Source organism: Ammospiza caudacuta, chromosome 7, assembly GCF_027887145.1.
Source record: "Ammospiza caudacuta isolate bAmmCau1 chromosome 7, bAmmCau1.pri, whole genome shotgun sequence".
Classification (NCBI taxonomy): Eukaryota; Metazoa; Chordata; class Aves; order Passeriformes; family Passerellidae; genus Ammospiza; species Ammospiza caudacuta.
The window spans coordinates 8,936,719-8,953,172 of NC_080599.1; the positions used below are offsets into that span (position 1 = coordinate 8,936,719).

Here is a 16,454-nt window from a genome sequence, read left to right on the forward strand (position 1 = left end):
TCTGCAGTGTTGGTGGCACAGGGTGATTGGTCAAGGAAAGCACAGTGTAGAGTTTATGTGGACAGTCAGGGGATGAGTTATTGGCAGATAAGTAGAAATAATGTACATTTTAAGAGTTAATTGAATGAGACAACATTAAAAGACCTTGAAACTGTGCATTTTAGGGCCGTTTTGAGGTGTCTTTCCAGTGTGCTGAGCCTGGTGTGGACAGCAACACAAAACTTTAGATAAGATGACAATAAACAAGAAGCTGAAGACCAAAAAAGTCCCCTGCATCTCCTTTTATCTGGCACAGAATTGCTACAGGAGGGTTTACCCCATCCAGGGAGTCCCCAAAAAGGCTCAACATAAAATAAACATCAATAACTGGTGCCCCAACAATGTTTGTAAAAAGTTGGTTCTTTTCCATGAAAGTGTTTACTGAAGGGTGTTGTCTTAACTGGCCAATCATGTGAAATGTGTTGATTAAAGGACCAGTGAGGTCCACCTGTAGCAAACCAATGTATAAAAGAAGAGGATTGAATAAACGGGTGGTTTTTGGCCCTTAGCCTCCTGATCTGAGTCCGTGTCATCTCTGACTCAACAGTGACATTTGGGGATCTATGGGGGCTATTGGGGATCCTTTCTGTGCCTTGTTACCCAACAGGAGCTTCTCTAATGAACTTTGCCTGAAGGCCCCACTCTGCCTGTAACAGAAACCCCTGTGAGTGTCTGGGACATCCTGGCTCTTTGGCAGCCTGGGGACTCCTGGGATGTCACCGTGGAGCCCACGTGAGTGCCTGTGACAGATTTGTGCCTTTGCAGCCCAAAGTCCCTGGGATGTCACCATGGAATGGCTGTGACTGCCTCTGACCACAGGGCTCTTTACCATCTCCAGAAGCTCTGGCAGGTCTCCATAGAGCCCCTGTCTGTGCTTGTGACATTCCAGCTTTGGAACAGCCTGGAGACTCTTGGAAATCCCCATGGAACCCCTCTGAGGGCCTGTGGCAAATCTGATCCTTAGCAGGCAACCATCAGGGGCCCCCTGTTGCTATGGTCAGTTTCCATGGAAACCATCACCAGCCGCTCTTGCTATGGTCAGTTTCCATGGCAGCTCCATGGAGATCCCATGCCAGAGGTGGTTGCCACGGACACCAGCTCAGGCCTCCAGCCAGAGCCCGTTGCCATGGCAACCATTGGCAGCCCCATCCCCAGGCTCATGGGATCCCAGAACCACAGAATTGGCTGAGCTGGGAGGGACCCATCAGGATCCTCCAGTCCAACTGCTGGCCCTGCACAGAACACCCCAACAATGCCAGCCGGGGCCTGGCAGCGCTGTCCAAACACTGCTGCAGCTCAGAGAGCCCTGGAGCTGGGACCCTTCCCTGGGGAGCCTGGGCAGGGCCCCAGCAGCCTCTGGACAAAAACCTTTTCCTGACATCCAACCTGAGCCTGCCCTGACTCAGCTGCAGCTGTTCCCTCCACTCCTGTCCCTGGGCACCAGAGGGAAGAGGTTCCCACAGCCCCAGCCAGGGACCCGCTCCCAGGGCTGTTGCCATGGCCACCAGGGCTGGGACCAGCTGGGATGCTCGGTTTCCACGGGCCGGGGTTCAGGAATGGGATTCCCCAAATTCCTGCTCCTGCTAAAACTGCGCTTCCCTCACTGCCCTCTTGCCTCCAATGGAAAGCACAAAAGGCAAAGATCCTGGGCTGGGATAAAAACAATTTATTGGGAACAGCAACAAGATGAGGAAAAAATGGAACAGAAACAATATTGATAACAGAAGAGATAAGAAAAGCTATTTACAGGGAAAACTACAACATCAACAGCAGGCTCTTCCTGGCCACGTATTTCCCCCTGCCTGGAAAGGGCACTCCTCTCCTCAGGGAAAGAGACATACAGAGTCCCTTTCCTGCCCCTGGCCATAACCTGAGGTTGGAGTAAATGTAATGACAGGGCCATGGCCAGACTCTCATGTTCTTCAATCCCACATGATGTCAAGGGCAGGGGCAGGACAACAGGCAGGTGTCTTCCCAGCATGGATCACAGGGAAAATGGATCACAAGGGCTCTTCTCAATGTGGGTTCTCCCATGGGGAATGAAAATAGAGCAGTGCATGAAGCTGTTCCTGCAGCTGGGGCATTTGCAGGGCCTCCCTTACTGGTGGCTCTGTTGGTGTCTTGTCAAGTGAGAGCTCTGGGTGAAGCTCTTCCCACACTGGGGACACTCGAAGGGCCTCTCCCCAGTGTGGATGCGCCGGTGCCTGATGAGGGTGAAGTTGTGCTTGAAGCCCTTCCCAGAGTCGGGACAGCAAAATGGCCTCTCATCTGTGTGAATCCGCTCATGCAGGAGGAGATGGGAGCTGGTGTGAAACCTCTTCCCACATGTGGCGCACTGGTAGGGCCCTTCCCCAGTGTGGATGCGCTGGTGCCTGATGAGGTGGGAGCTGTGGTTGAAGCCATTTGCACAGTCAGGACAGCAGAAGGGCCTCTCCTACGAGTGAATCTGTGGGTGCTGGAGGAGCCTGGAGCTGGTGTGAAACCTCTTCTGACACTAGGGACACCCACAGGGCCTCTCCCCAGTGTGGATGCCTTGGTGGGTCACAAGGGTGGATCTGTAGCTGAAGCCCTTCCCACATTCCCCACACTCGTAGGCCCATTCCCCAGTGTGGATCATGTGGTGGCTGACCAGGTGCTTGCTCTGTTTGAAGCTCTTCCCACATTGCAAGCACTTGTGGGGCTTCTCCCCATCACGAAGCTGCTCATGAACCAACATCTCTGAGCTCTGCCTAAAGCTCTGTCCCCCTTCCTGGCTCTGGGTGGTTCTTTCTTCCTCAGAGAATCCTGGGCTGGCTTTGGAGCCCCTCCTCCTGTGGGATCTCTGTGGCATTTCCTCCATGTTGGATTCCTCTGCACTATGTTTTGCGGAGAAAAGAAGAAACCTCACAACTTTATAAAAGTTGTAAAGCCCGGTATGTTTATTTTACGACACGCGCCGGACGCAAGTCCCCCAACAAGGCATGCGTACCTCTGAAGATCTCAGGTCGTCTTTTATCCCCCTCCCAAATGCATATGCATACAGTTTCACAATAAGTTCATACATATTCATTCCGCGTGACATTTAGCACTAGTTCTTCTTTATCAGAGGAATTCCTAGGTCTGGGGCAGATCGACCTTGCGGTAATTTCTGTTTTTCTTTCTCTGTCTCCTTGCTGTCTCTGGAATGCGGCCTTTCTTCAGCTTTGGCCCTACAGACCTCTCACCTCTTCCAGGCACTTTCACCTAATTAAGAATGGATCCCCACTCCGTCTCATTCCCCCCTTTCCTAGGAAATAAGTAAATTCTTTTACTTAATGAAAACTTTCACAACAGTAAGTGTCTTTTAGTGCTTCACCGTGTGCTTTTGACAAAGATGTTAGTACAGCTATTTGTTGTAGCATTCTCCAGTACCAAATTAACAATATAATAGATAGTCCTAAACTTATCCCAACTAATATTAGTAAGACTACAATGGGGTGACAAAACTTATTAAAGATTCTATTCGCAGTTGGTGACCACCCAAAGATCACATCCAATAACCTTAACAAAATTACATATACAGAGATTAGAATGGTTTCTACTAGACAGAATAACATCATTGCTATCAATTTGTACAGCAGCACAAGCAGTTCTCAAGCATACACCCTTTTCCAGTATATACGAGCACAGTTTTCTGGTCAGTGACTGGATGGACTTTGAAGGGACAAATACTCTGTTCAGTGTCCAAACACACATCCTGAGCATTAATAGTATTGCTTTCGCAAATGAATCCCATCTGTTCTCTAGTAATGCAGGATTCTAAGTTTACTGTCTGCCACTTTCCATTCATCTTTCGTGCCCATACTCTATGTTCTGAAGGACAGAGTATTGATTTTTCATGGTTTGATCCTAGAGCAATGATGGGATGGACAACATAAACAGTGGCATTATGTATGGTAAGCACAAAGGCAGTTGCCACATTAGAAACAGGATCATAGGTGAAATTCACCATAGTCCGCCAGGATTGAAACTTCCTTTCAATATCAATTGCATTATCCCACACAATTTCTTGAATTTTAGCTGGAAAATTACCTTCACCCCTTTCCCATATGATCAGAGCTGCTGTTGCTTGTATCCATAACTGTGCTTGTATACAACTGAAAGCTAAAGACACATTATCTTGTACTATACTAAGTGTTTCTACTATCAACTTGTGGTCTTGGTCCCTGGCCTTTTCATACTTCCTTACTTTGGCAGTACTTTTGAAATCTGTCACTGGCTAGTTCCTAATGCCAATAGAGATTACTATAAAGGCTGCTTCAATTTTGTTAGGCTACCTGCTGCAGTGGCCAGTTTATTCACCAGTATTTCTGAATCAATTCCATTTAAAACTCCTAATTTTGTCCCTAATATACCAGTTAGATGTTTGTTATGGGGAACAGGAACTGCTTTCTGTTTATGACCATCCCTCCCTGCCAGAGGGATGTGCTGGCTCACACTGCAAATTCAGACATACTTCACAAGTGTATCTGACAGAGGTTTAGGTCATATTTGAGGCAGATGTTTGTTCTGAAATGTAGAGGCCTCAGGAATCTCCTTCCCCCTCCAGAGCACCTGATTTCTCAGATGTGTGGCAAGCGGGAATGTCTCTCCTGGTCTACGAAACCTCACCCACCTTGCCCCTAGCTTCAGGTCCAAGCCTCAAGTAAATAATGAAGGGGGAAGTCTGAGAGAAGAGCTTAAATTCATTGCAGTGCCTCAGAAGAAACTGGGATCAGGTTTCTGCTACTTGAAACACTCAGCACAAAAGTGATGCTCAAAATCTTACAGCCTGCTGCTCAGCTCTGAGGGGGGGTCTCTCTCTCTACCTCTTTTAAGCAGAATCCAACCGCCTCAGACTGGGACAATCACTGATCTCAGTAGGAAAGGGGATAGCTATAAGTAAAGAAAATCACCTTCCTTGCTTGGGTTAATTTACCACCTGCAGTTCAGCACCCTTTACCAGTCATTGCCTGGGTGTTCAGCTAACCGGCTTGGAAAATGACCTAAGGAAACTGATTTCTTGGTGTTCCTGGTTTTAGGCACCAGGAGAGCTGGCTCCTTCCTTTCTTGTTCTTCTCCTGAGATATGCCTGTTTTAGTCTGAACTAGTATGGGGTGTATAAGGCCCTGCTGTGGTAAAAAGTGCAGTGTCCAGCCCTCAAAGGGAGTTTTTAGGAAGGAGGAGCAGGCTGGTTGGATTTTTGAGATGTTAATTTGCATTATCAACTCCACACATTTGAGAGACCATTCTGGATTGAATAATAGCTGTTGTTCAGTCACATCTACTTTGAATTCAAATGAAAGTCTGATATTAATTCGAGCTCAAAGGCAGGTCACTTCTACAGGCTGTATCAAGGTGAAATTACACCAACAGTCTGATTCACTTAGGTTATCACAGACTTCCTGGTGTTCATATACACCAGGGGAGGTTCAGACACTAATTACATCTGGTCTCTCATAAGCTACCCTATTGATGACCTGGCACCCTACTTTGATTTCTTCTCCTCTGATTCCTTGAAGAGTCCACAGTTCCTGTTCCTGCCATTCTTGCTCCTCACATATCTGATTCTCGTGGGTTACTACAGTAGATATGTTTAAATCTTTTATCTCAGAAGGTTTTCCTATGGATCCAGTATACTGATTAAATGCCAGGGACCAAGGCCATTTAGCATTACTTTGAACAGAGGTACTCTCAAGTTCTGAAACTTCAGTTATGATTACACACAATACAATTCTACAAACTAAAATATGAGCTACTCCCGACCGCAATGTACTCATTTTGCCTGAGTAAGTTTTAATCTCAGTTCATTGTCTCCTGGCGTCACTCCTGAAGGGGTTTCTGGGCCTTCTTCACCCGAGAGTGATGAATCCAGGCATTCTGCTCCTTGATTTTGATTGCAGTGAAGGTGGTGAGAAGTATTTGCAGTGGTCTCTCCCACTGCGGTTCCGAAGTCTTCTCTGTAAGAGACTTAACATATACATCATCCCCAGGCTATCTAACTCCCTACTCCAAGTTCCAGCCACATGTTTCTCAATTACTCTGAGCTGTTTTCTTAATTCCACCATGTAGGTGGACATTCTGGACATTCCCTTTGTGTTCTATATGGTCTTCTATAAGGCATTCCAAAAGGACTCAGCATTCCTTTAGCTCAAGGTTTTAGTTTGAATTTGCAAAAGTGCTAGTGGAAGAGCTTGGGCTAGGGTAGATTAACTTCTTGCCCCAGTCTTATGATTTGCTGCTTAATCAAATGATTCATTCTCTCCACCTGGCCGCTTGATTGGGGTGGTATGGGGTGTGAAGTTCCTAATCTGTGCCCAGATGGCTACTAATCTGTTGCACTATTTTGGAAATGAAATGTGATTCTTTATCTGAGGATATCGTGGCTGGAACTCTGAAGCGTGGTATTATTCCTTATAAAAATAATCTGGTCACCTCTTGAGCTTTGACAGTTCTGGTGGGGAATGTTTCTGGCCACCCTGAAAATGTATCTATCAATACCAGTAAATACTGATACCCCCCTTTCCTTGGGAGTTCTGAAAAGTTAATTTGCCACTGCTGTACAGGCCCATGGCCTCTCCCAGTCTGACCGAGTTTTGGCCGGGGGCGTATTTTGGGGTTAGTCTGGAGGCAAGGATCACATTGTCGGCTTACCTGAGTGATAGTGGCATATAAATTCCTGACAACGATACAACGATTGTTTCAATCAGATGTGTGTTCTAGAAAGCCTGTGGAAATTACTGCTTCAAAGTCAACACTTCATTTCAATGCACTCTGTATCACTCGCAGCCTTGGTCATTTTGAAAAGGAGCCACACTCTATAAAAGGCTTCTAAGTAGTTAGGCCCTAGTGTGTTTTCTAGTGCCCTTCCTTCACTAGTAACCACTAAAAATGGGAAGGGATTACTAGATCTCTTTAAATGGTAGCCCACCCCTTGCAGTTGTACGTCTCTTTTGGTTAGTATTATTGTATTATGGCTTACCTTCGAGGAAAATCTGTACCTCACCCTTTGCTGCTTTCTTTGCCTCTCCATCCGCCAGCTCATTTCTTTCCTCCAATTTTAAGCTCACTCTCTAGTGTGCCTTAATATGCCTTTTCAGGTAGCTGAACTGCTTCTAGCAGCTGGATTGTCTCTTCTTTCCCTGTGAGGTCAGCAGTCCCCTCTCTTTCCAGATGGCTCCATGTGCATGTGTGACTCCAAATGCATTCCTTAGGTCTGTGTAGATGGTTATTCTCCTCCCTTTTGCCCTTTCCAGGGCACGGGTCAGGGCAATTACCTCAGCCTTCTGCGCAGAGGTACCTGTTGGTAAGGGTCCAGACTCGATTACCTCTCTGCAGGTAGTCACTGTGAACTTTGCAATGTCGCTTTCCTGTCAGTGAACCAGGTCTCTGCATCGTCCGGAGGAGTGTCCCTTAAGTCTGGGCGACGGGAGTCCGTAGCTTCGGTGGTCTCTAGGCAACTATGGTGTCCACTGAGAAAAGAAGCTGGGTTGGCAATGTTAGTCACCACTATCTCTACATCGTAAACCTCTGTGGTGAGAGCCAGTGGCCACCCTTTACTTCCAGTACTGCGACACTGTGTGGGACACTAACACATTTTTGTCCAAGGGTAAACTTGCATGCCTCTTGAATATTCAGCATGACTGCTGCTACAGCTCTGAGGCAACCTGGCTATCCTTTGGCTGTTGCATCTAGTTGCTTTGAGAAGTAAGCAACTGCCCTTCAGTAAGGGTCCAAGTCCTGAGCCAGTATTCCCTGGGCAATTCCTTGCTTGGGAAAAATAGAAAGAATGGTTTACTTACATCTGGAAGTTTCAAAGCTGGAACTGACACGAGGGCACTCCCTCTAGTTGGCGAAAGGCCCATGTGGTGTCTTGTGTCCACTGGAGATCTCTGTTTCCATTGGCAATAAGAGCATAGAGGGGTCTGGCGAGCAGTCCATAATTCTTACCCCAGGTAGATTACCTTCTGTTTCACTACCTGTGCCTTTTCTTTGAGACTCTGCGTCCTTGGAGTCCTAGGAAATTCAAAAGGCTTACTGTCCAGGCTTCTCTCGCTTCCCTCATCCGAGTGGCTACTAGAAGATCGTCCATGTACTGCAACATCCTCCTTTCCTCTTGTGGAGCTTCCTGGGACTCTGGGTCTTTGCAAGCTGTTCTCCAATCGGAGTGGGGAATCTTGAAGCCTTCAGGCACATGGACTATGTGAGCTTGTGTTTGAATGCAAAAATTTTCTGGCTGGCTTCGTGGATAGGGAGGCAAAAGAAGGCATCTCTTAGGCCTAAAACAGTGAACCAGGTTAGCTCAGGTGTTAAACAAGTTAGTAAAGTATATGGATTTGCTACCACAGGGTATAAATTCTGTGTTATCTTATTGACAGCCCTTAATCCAGTACTATCAGTTATTGGGCTGATTCCTTCCTTATCTTTCTTTTGAGGGTACTACTCAGTTCTCACTAGTTGTGTTCTTTCCTTAAACTTGATGCTCATGGGGGAGCATCTTTCAGTCTCCCTGGTACAGCAGAGGCCCATACCCTTGAAAACACTTGTTTACTTATTCTAATACCTCCTTACTAATGTCTTTCTTAATTTCAGTGTCTGTTAATGTTAAGCCAAACATCTTTATATCATTTGCCTCCAGAGTAACCTTTCTCATTTGAGAATGTTTAGCAAATTGAGCGAATTGTACAAAAGCTTTTAGGTACACATAGTACACATGTTACTTTAAAGGTTTGCACAAGTATGCCTTCTCAGACTGGCCAGTTGTTCATTCCCCACACTACAACATAAACATTCTCCACAGGTACTAAAGTTTTATTTAAAACTGAATATATGGCCCTTGTGTCAACAAAAATTCTTCCCTTTTGGGGAGGTCATCTTTACCCTTCCTCCCTTACCTTGGGAGGAGCCTTTAGCAAATCATGTGTACTCATTTTGTGAACTGTGATTGCTTTGCATTTCAGCATGATGATCCTTGCCTGGTTTCATACGTTGCTATCTTATGCTGCATGCTGAACAACATGTTTGATTTGCTTTCTCTTTGCCTTGTTTTCCCTTTTCAAGAAATCTGGGTGATTTCTTAAAACACAAAGACATTTCAGCATACAAAACTCTATCCCATTTATCCTCCTACTTTAAAACAGTACTAACAGCAATGAAGTATTATAAATCTTTTTATTTTCTGAGCTGCTCCTACTGGCAGCCTTCTCCCAGTGAGCCCCTCCCAAAAGGGGCTAATTTAGGAACCTCTTTGCTCTGGTCAGTTCTCATTATTTATTTCTCCTTGCCCTATCTCACTTCCACTCAAACCTTTTTACAGACCTTCACAGTAGTTTCTCAGTTTTCCTCCTATACACACACAGCTCCAGGTGGCAGGTATCAAATGTGGTTCCCACACACAAGTTCTAACACCTTAGGTTCTGAATCCGCTTGACCAGAAACTTCTAATTTACATGTGCCCTAACACTTATTAGAACAGCAAAACCAGTGTTTCTCATAAACACCGCACTGCAATAATAACTGCACATCCAGCTTTTGCTCACAGGCCAATCCCGTGTTCCCTGGGGAGACGGGGCAGCCAGAGTTGTCCCTGTGCCCAGGGGACAGCCACTGTCACCTCACACAGCATGCTAATCAAAAACGTGATATAGACACTATATTCTGATCAGACAAAATATCAGTCTTTTCTAGTTCTTTCCTTGCACAATCTAATTAAGCACTGTGCCTACTTACACTTGTTTTACTGCTTTGCAAAAAGGCTGTGCTAGTCACAGCCGAAACTCTGATATGCCTTCAGACAGAAACACTCGCACCCGTACCCCCCTTTATCTCAAATTCCCTAGAGCCAAGGCTTGAATTGCTGTGAGGGGGGGAATTCTTAGAATTCCTTTAACTCTATCGTAGTTAAGCATAAATCACTGTACTATAGTTCTCCTATGTAAAATGCCACTCTTGTTGCAACAAAATCTTAAAATCTCCACAAACACTACAATGAAAATCAAATTACCACAATGCAGCGGAAGAAAATCACCGCACAAAATCACTGGGAAAGGGCATATCTCTCAAAGTGCTCGCTTTTCTCAACACAACATAGCATACCATAATTCAACATTTACTCACATCAATTTTTCTTGGACACAATCAAAATAACATCATACAGTCTGCAGATCAAAATCAAACATCCAAGGCAAAGGAACTCTCTGAGCTCATACTTACGGTTAAAATGTACCAGATCTACACAAATCACTACATTTAAACACGATTAGTACCATCACTGACATTCTTCCACTCGCTTCTCTGTGGGGCACTTCTGTCCCTGCCCCCGCAGCCTGTTGCAGCCGGCGCCTCAGGCCTCACTCGGCTGCTTCAAGCACGGGTAGTACTGACCCCCCCGCACTGTAGATTTATTCTCTTTTATACACCATACACTTATACACTTGCACGATTAGAAACACAGTGCACTGACCACACAATGTACACATTAACCATACAGCAACACAATGTCCGGACATCACACACACATACAAACAAAGCACACACGGGCTCAACAGTTCTGCTCTATCAGAACTATGAACCCCCAACACATATATACGGGTTCACCCGGCTCACCCCCAGAGCCTCTAGCGGTTCTGCTCTATCAGAACTATGAACCCCCAACACACATACACGGGTTCACCCGGCTCACCCCCAGAGCCACTAGCGGTCTGCTCTATCAGAATGATGAACCCCATCTCTATTACAGCTGCTCTATCAGCTGAACCCAGACATCTCCGGGTGGTTTACTCCCTTGCTCTCCTTTCCCTCCCCCAGGGGCCCTCAGTACATACCGTATCTTCCTCCGCAGGCCAGCAGGTCCTTGTCTGTCCTCGCAGGTGGCAAGTTGAGACGAGCGGAGCCCCACCAGGAAAAAATCCTAGGGCGCGCCTTGGAAGTCCGTCTATCCCCCCTGCCCCTGCGGGGACAGAGAACTCCTGCCTGGCTCGCCATAATGTTTTGCGGAGAAAAGAAGAAACCTCACAACTTTATAAAAGTTGTAAAGCCCGGTATGTTTATTTTACGACACGCGCCGGACGCAAGTCCCCCAACAAGGCATGCGTACCTCTGAAGATCTCAGGTCGTCTTTTATCCCCCTCCCAAATGCATATGCATACAGTTTCACAGTAAGTTCATACATATTCATTCCGCGTGACATTTAGCACTAGTTCTTCTTTATCAGAAGAATTCCTAGGTCTGGGGCAGATCGACCTTGTGGTAATTTCTGTTTTTCTTTCTCTGTCTCCTTGCTGTCTCTGGAATGCGGCCTTTCTTCAGCTTTGGCCCTACAGACCTCTCACCTCTTCCAGGCACTTCACCTAATTCAGAATGGATCCCCACTCCGTCTCAACTAGAGTAACTCAAAACGGCCTCTTTCACAAGGTTCTGATGTGGAGATTTTTCCTCCCTGGTCTCCATCCTCAGCTCCTTACCTGGGGAAGGAAGGAGAAAGAGAGGATGGGATTTGCCTCCGTGCCAGAGGGAAGGGGATCCCCCCAGTGCATCACTGGCAGGATGGCATTGGCACCAGGGTTGTCCTGCAGCCGGGGGCTGTGCGGGGCTGGAAGATGGAGCAGGAGAGAGGGGGAAAGGGGCACTGACTTTCTCCTCACCTGCCTGGGTGTCCCAGGGCATCTTCCTCTTCCTCGCAGCTTTCTCCTCCATCAGGTGAAGGTTTGGGAATGGGAAATTTTATTTTGGGAGGAAAACAAGGGATGAGCACATTGAGTTTTGTACTGGTTTGATGGCAAACATGAGGGAAAATGTAAGTCAGAATTACAATTTAATAAGAAAATTAGGACCAAGGCAATGATACAGAAACACTGCCTTAAACTGACAGAGTCAGAATATAACCTGACACCCTGTTGGTCACGGTGGTGGTAGCAGTCCCATTAAATGGTGGGTGCAGTCCTGTTGGAGTGATGAACGTGATTTTGTCAAAGCAGTGGTCCTGCAGAAGGGTCTGGTCTTCCTCTGAAGGTCCAGTGGTGGTTATGGAGCTCTTGTCCTCTGGGAATCCAGTAGGCAAGCTGCTCCTGGTCTTTCATTACTCAGCTTATATCTAGGTAGGAATGCTTGGTTCCTCCCCCTAGGCGGAGCATCCCACAATGGGATGATGGAATTTTATCAGTCCTGCAGTGACACTCAATGGCCCATTCACAGAAGATATCTCCTTTGGAGGGCGTTATCAGGGGTGAGTCATGGAAGAGATAAAGAACACTGGCCCACCTGTTTATAACAGTTGATGAAGATGGGGATTGAAAACATGCATTTGGTTACATCTTACATTGCACCCTGAAACAGTGGGGTAATCCCTGCTCAGGGGGTGAACACCACCCCCTTACCCAAACTGGCTCAGGTGTAAAACCACCACCGTGGGATGGCAACACACACACAGGGCACAATGTCACACTTGCCCTGCTCCACTCTGTCCCTGTCACTCCCTTACTCTCCCCTCCTTTTCCCTTTTTTCGATCTCTCTCTCTACCTCACATTTACTGTTTAATAAAATCTACTTTGGATTTGGTCTCGTTAGCACCTTAATTGGAGCAGAGGCATCTCTCTACCAGTATTCTTAACCATATTGCAACAATATTTTGGCACAGTGAGTTCAGGCACTGTTCTTTGACCCCAAGTGCCTCTGACAACAGCATGGTTCCTTCCTCTGAGGAGATTGTGGTTCTTTCTGGAAGAACTCTTGGAAATTTGGACACAGTCCCTCCTTCCTCCTGGGGAGCTTATGGGAGAACTTATGAGGAAAATGGCTGTTGTGGATGGCCAGTGAAAAAGAAAATATTTTCTTGTCCTTCCTTGAAAAGTTTGTTAAAATCACTGGAGGAAAGGGAGCAAATGATACCAGCAAGACTGACAAGGTTTATTCACTCCAAGGTGAGGAACACAAGGCTGCTGAAAGTCCCAGAAGAAACCCAGCTCAAGTAGCTAAATTCCCAAATAACTCCAGCCAGGGGTCTCCAGGAGGATTTTTTTGGTGAGTGTTCGGAGCCAGCAGAACCCAGACTCAAGCCCTGGATATCTTCGGGCTCTCTAAGAGGAGCTTTTTCGGGGCAAGAGGAGCCGCGATCACCCCTCAGGGGGGTCTCGGGTACAAACGGGGCGGGACATTGGTTTTGGGGATCCCCGTGCGAGCCGGGGCTGTGGAACAGGGGACCCCCGGGGGCCTGGAGAGGGGAAGGGGCGATACCGGAGCTGAGGGACCCCCGGAAGCCCGGAGATGAGGTAGGGACAGGACCCCCTGACCCTGACAGGGGCGTGTCCTGGGGTGACTTCATGATGCTCGTACCCCCAATGGTCTGTTTAGCCCAGAAATGAGTTCTGCACCTTGAAGGCTGGCTCTGAGAGTGAAGGGCAGGAGGAAGAATCTGCAGTTTGTTTTCAGATACTGCACTCACTCCTCCACATTCTGGCTCCTGGAGTGTTGTGGTGCCTTAAGGAGCTGGAATAGAGGCCAGACGGAGTTAAGTGGAGTAAATTAGATATTTATTGTAGTGCCTTCAAAGGTCACACCCTGGGAGTACTGGAGCCACAGATGTGGCGCTGCCTGGATGGCTCTGAGATGGGAGCAAAAGAGGGCTTGGTCACAAGATCTCACATTTTTGTAAATTTTAGTACATTTATATATAGGAGTTAACTGCCCAATTAATAGCTTCAATAGCTTCAAATTATGAAGTTTTGTCTTCCTTGCTTGCTTGCCTGCCCTCCTCTTTTCATGTTGTTTATGATTTGGGCCTGAAGTTTGAAGAGATTGTCCTTGAGTCTCCAGCTAGAACAGGATTGTTTTGTCTTCACCACTTTGTGAAAAGATTTCAGTAACACTTAATATAAAGCTAAAAGCTGCACACCAAAACACAATAGAAAAACTTAAAACCTAAGGTATCAGTTGTCTGCTGACAGACAGACAGACAGCAGGAAAGAGCTCTCCTTTGCTTTTAGTTAGTTTTTAGATCACTTGAGACAGAGAAGTTCCCTGGACTGTGGTTTTTCTTTTTCTTTGGGGTTGTTTAAACCTGCTCTGCACTGAACACCCCGACCGCACAAGCAGCTTGCATCTGCGGCCCGCTAGGCTGAGCCTGGGCTGTGGCATTTCCAGTGCCAGAGGGACTGATAAGAGACTGAGCTGAGCTACTGCCCACAGAGGGACTTTCTGAGTTTGTCATCTCTTTTGTAGCGGCAAGAGGTTTTATTGTTTAATATTGTTCATTTTTTGTGCTGATGAATACTTTGCCTGTTAAATAAAGAGTTTTTTTTCCCGTTGTCTCTGAGGAAATCTTTTCCTGATCTGGTTGGGGGAGTGGCTGCTTGAATTTGCTTTTTAGAGAAAATCCTTTTGGAGGTTTTCTCCCAAATTTGCCCAAATCCAGGACAGGTTGGTGGGAAGACAGAGGACCCCCAAGTGGCTGGAGTGGGGGGAGGTTGGAGAGGGGGACCCTGAAATCCCCCAGCATCCCTAATCAGGACCCTGCAGAGGGATCCCCAGGACCCATGGGATTCCCAGCATCCCTGAGGAGGGGAACCACCAGAACCCCAGAGGGATGAGACTGGAAATGGGACACTCCTGGTGGCTTTTTTTTTTTCTTGATTTTTGGAAGTTTTTATGGACACCAGATGACTTCTGGAGATGGATTTGGTTGGGAGGAATTCCCAATCCAAGGGATTCACACCTTGTTTTTCCCAAACCAGGATTTCCCATTCCCAAACCTTGGCTGAATGGAGGAGGAGAAGGCTACAAGGAAGAGGAAGATGCCCTGGGACACCCAGGCAGGTGAGGAGGAAGTCAGTGCCCCTTTCCCCCTCTCTCCTGCTCCATCTCCCAGCCCAACATAGCCCCAGTTGCCTTCTGGATCAAGGCAGGCGACCTGGTTCTGAGGATCAGCACGACGGCCTACTCTCCAGGGCCGTTCGGGCCAATGACACACGCAGACATCAATATGACGGACGGTCAAAAGGCGTTTATTACTTCTTCTCGTGGGGTCTTATAGTCTAAGGGGTCTCTGCGTCAAAAGGGGGTTTGTCCTTCTTATCTATGGTTAGTAGGGAATGGAAAAGTACTGGGTAAGGAATGGAAAGTTACTGGCACTCCTGTTAGTGGGGCCACATTCCTACTGTTAGTGGGGCCACATTCCTAGGGTAATCTCTTATCTTAGAGGAACAAAGGGTCCTGGCTTTCCGTGACATCGCGTGATCTTCCGCAGCGCCTTTTACCTATCTACCACATCTCCCCCCCCTTTTTCACAAATAAATGAGGTAGTCATATACATAGGTACTAAAATGAGGTATAAGGTTGTAACTTGACAAGGGAAAGGGGTTTTGGGAAATCTGAGTAAGCTTTTGCCAGACAAGTTCAGAAAATCTTGTGACTGGCAGTGTTCCCTGGTTGAATTCACAGCAATTGTCGTCGGCCTAAGAACTGGATGTTGGTCCGTTCCAGGCAGCTCTGAACAAACGAGACCAGCTTGTTCAGCAGGCATGGTCCGAAGGTAACTGTTAGAAACAGCATCGCCAATGGACCTATCAGGGCAGAAATCAGAGTGGTTAGCCAAGGTAATTGATTGAACCAGGACTCGTACCAGCCCTGTTGGGCTTCCCTGTCTTTCTGTCTCTGAGCCAGTCGGTTCCGGAGTTCTGCCATGGAGTCTCTCACTACTCCCGTGTGGTCTGCATAGAAACAACACTCCTCTTTCAAGGCGGCACACAGGCCCCCTTGCTGCAGGAACAGGAGGTCCAGGCCTCGTCTGTTCTGCAAGACTACTTCTGAGAGTGAGGAGACTGACTTCTCTAGAAAGGAGATGGAGTTCTCAATCCTTTGCAGGTCCTCATCAATGGTCTGTTGCACCTGGGACAGTCCTTGGTGCTGGGTCGCAAGGGCTGAGACACCCGTGGCCGTTCCGGCTGCTCCCAGGCTGAGCAGCATTGCAATAATTATACCTGTCATTATTTCTCTTTTGTGGATCCAGCTGGGTCCCTCAAGAAGATGGTACACTTCTTCGTCTGAGTGGTACAGGACCCTAGGAACAATCAGAACTTGGACACAGAAGTCGTTAGAGTCATTGAATTTGGGAAGGAACACACAAGGACTCACTCCAGATCGCTGGCAAACCCACATCCCCGATGCGGATGGGACTGCCCACTTGTTGTTTTTCCTGTTAGGCTTGACAATTTTGGTGCAGATGTTTCCTTTCCGCCTAGCTAGGGTTGCATTGCCAAAGCATCTGCCTCAGCCTGTGACTTGACTCAGGGTGATTCCTTTGTGAGGGGTATCCCATCTGCACTGGTGAGGGGCGTCGGCTGAGGAATAACTGAAGGGAGTGTTTAGAGCGACTCCTTCATAAAAGGGGGGTTTGACATCGTAACAAAGCCAGCAGGATTCGGTT

The 16,454-nt window shown here is 47.2% G+C and overlaps 1 protein-coding gene across 1 annotated transcript; it reads right to left on the reverse strand.

The window, feature by feature from the left end:
- Positions 1-2,137: 2,137 nt before the first annotated feature.
- Positions 2,138-15,994, reverse strand: LOC131559626 (zinc finger protein 3-like). The gene is made up of 4 exons (XM_058808042.1): positions 15,725-15,994; positions 2,585-2,692; positions 2,548-2,552; positions 2,138-2,411 (listed from the first exon to the last, which is right to left on the reverse strand). Exons 1-4 carry the CDS (start codon positions 15,992-15,994, stop codon positions 2,138-2,140), a joined length of 657 nt encoding a protein of 218 aa, XP_058664025.1.
- Between the last annotated feature and the right edge of the window lie 460 nt (positions 15,995-16,454).

Bases quoted from the DNA above. Each gene is read 5' to 3' on its own strand.
- LOC131559626 (XM_058808042.1), bottom strand. From the start codon at position 15,994: ATGCTGCTCAGCCTGGGAGCAGCCGGAACGGCCACGGGTGTCTCAGCC. The intron at 2,693-15,724 runs GTGAGAGACTCC...CAATGTGGGAAG, and splicing joins ATGCAGACCACACGGGAGTA to AGCTTCAAACAGAGCAAGCA.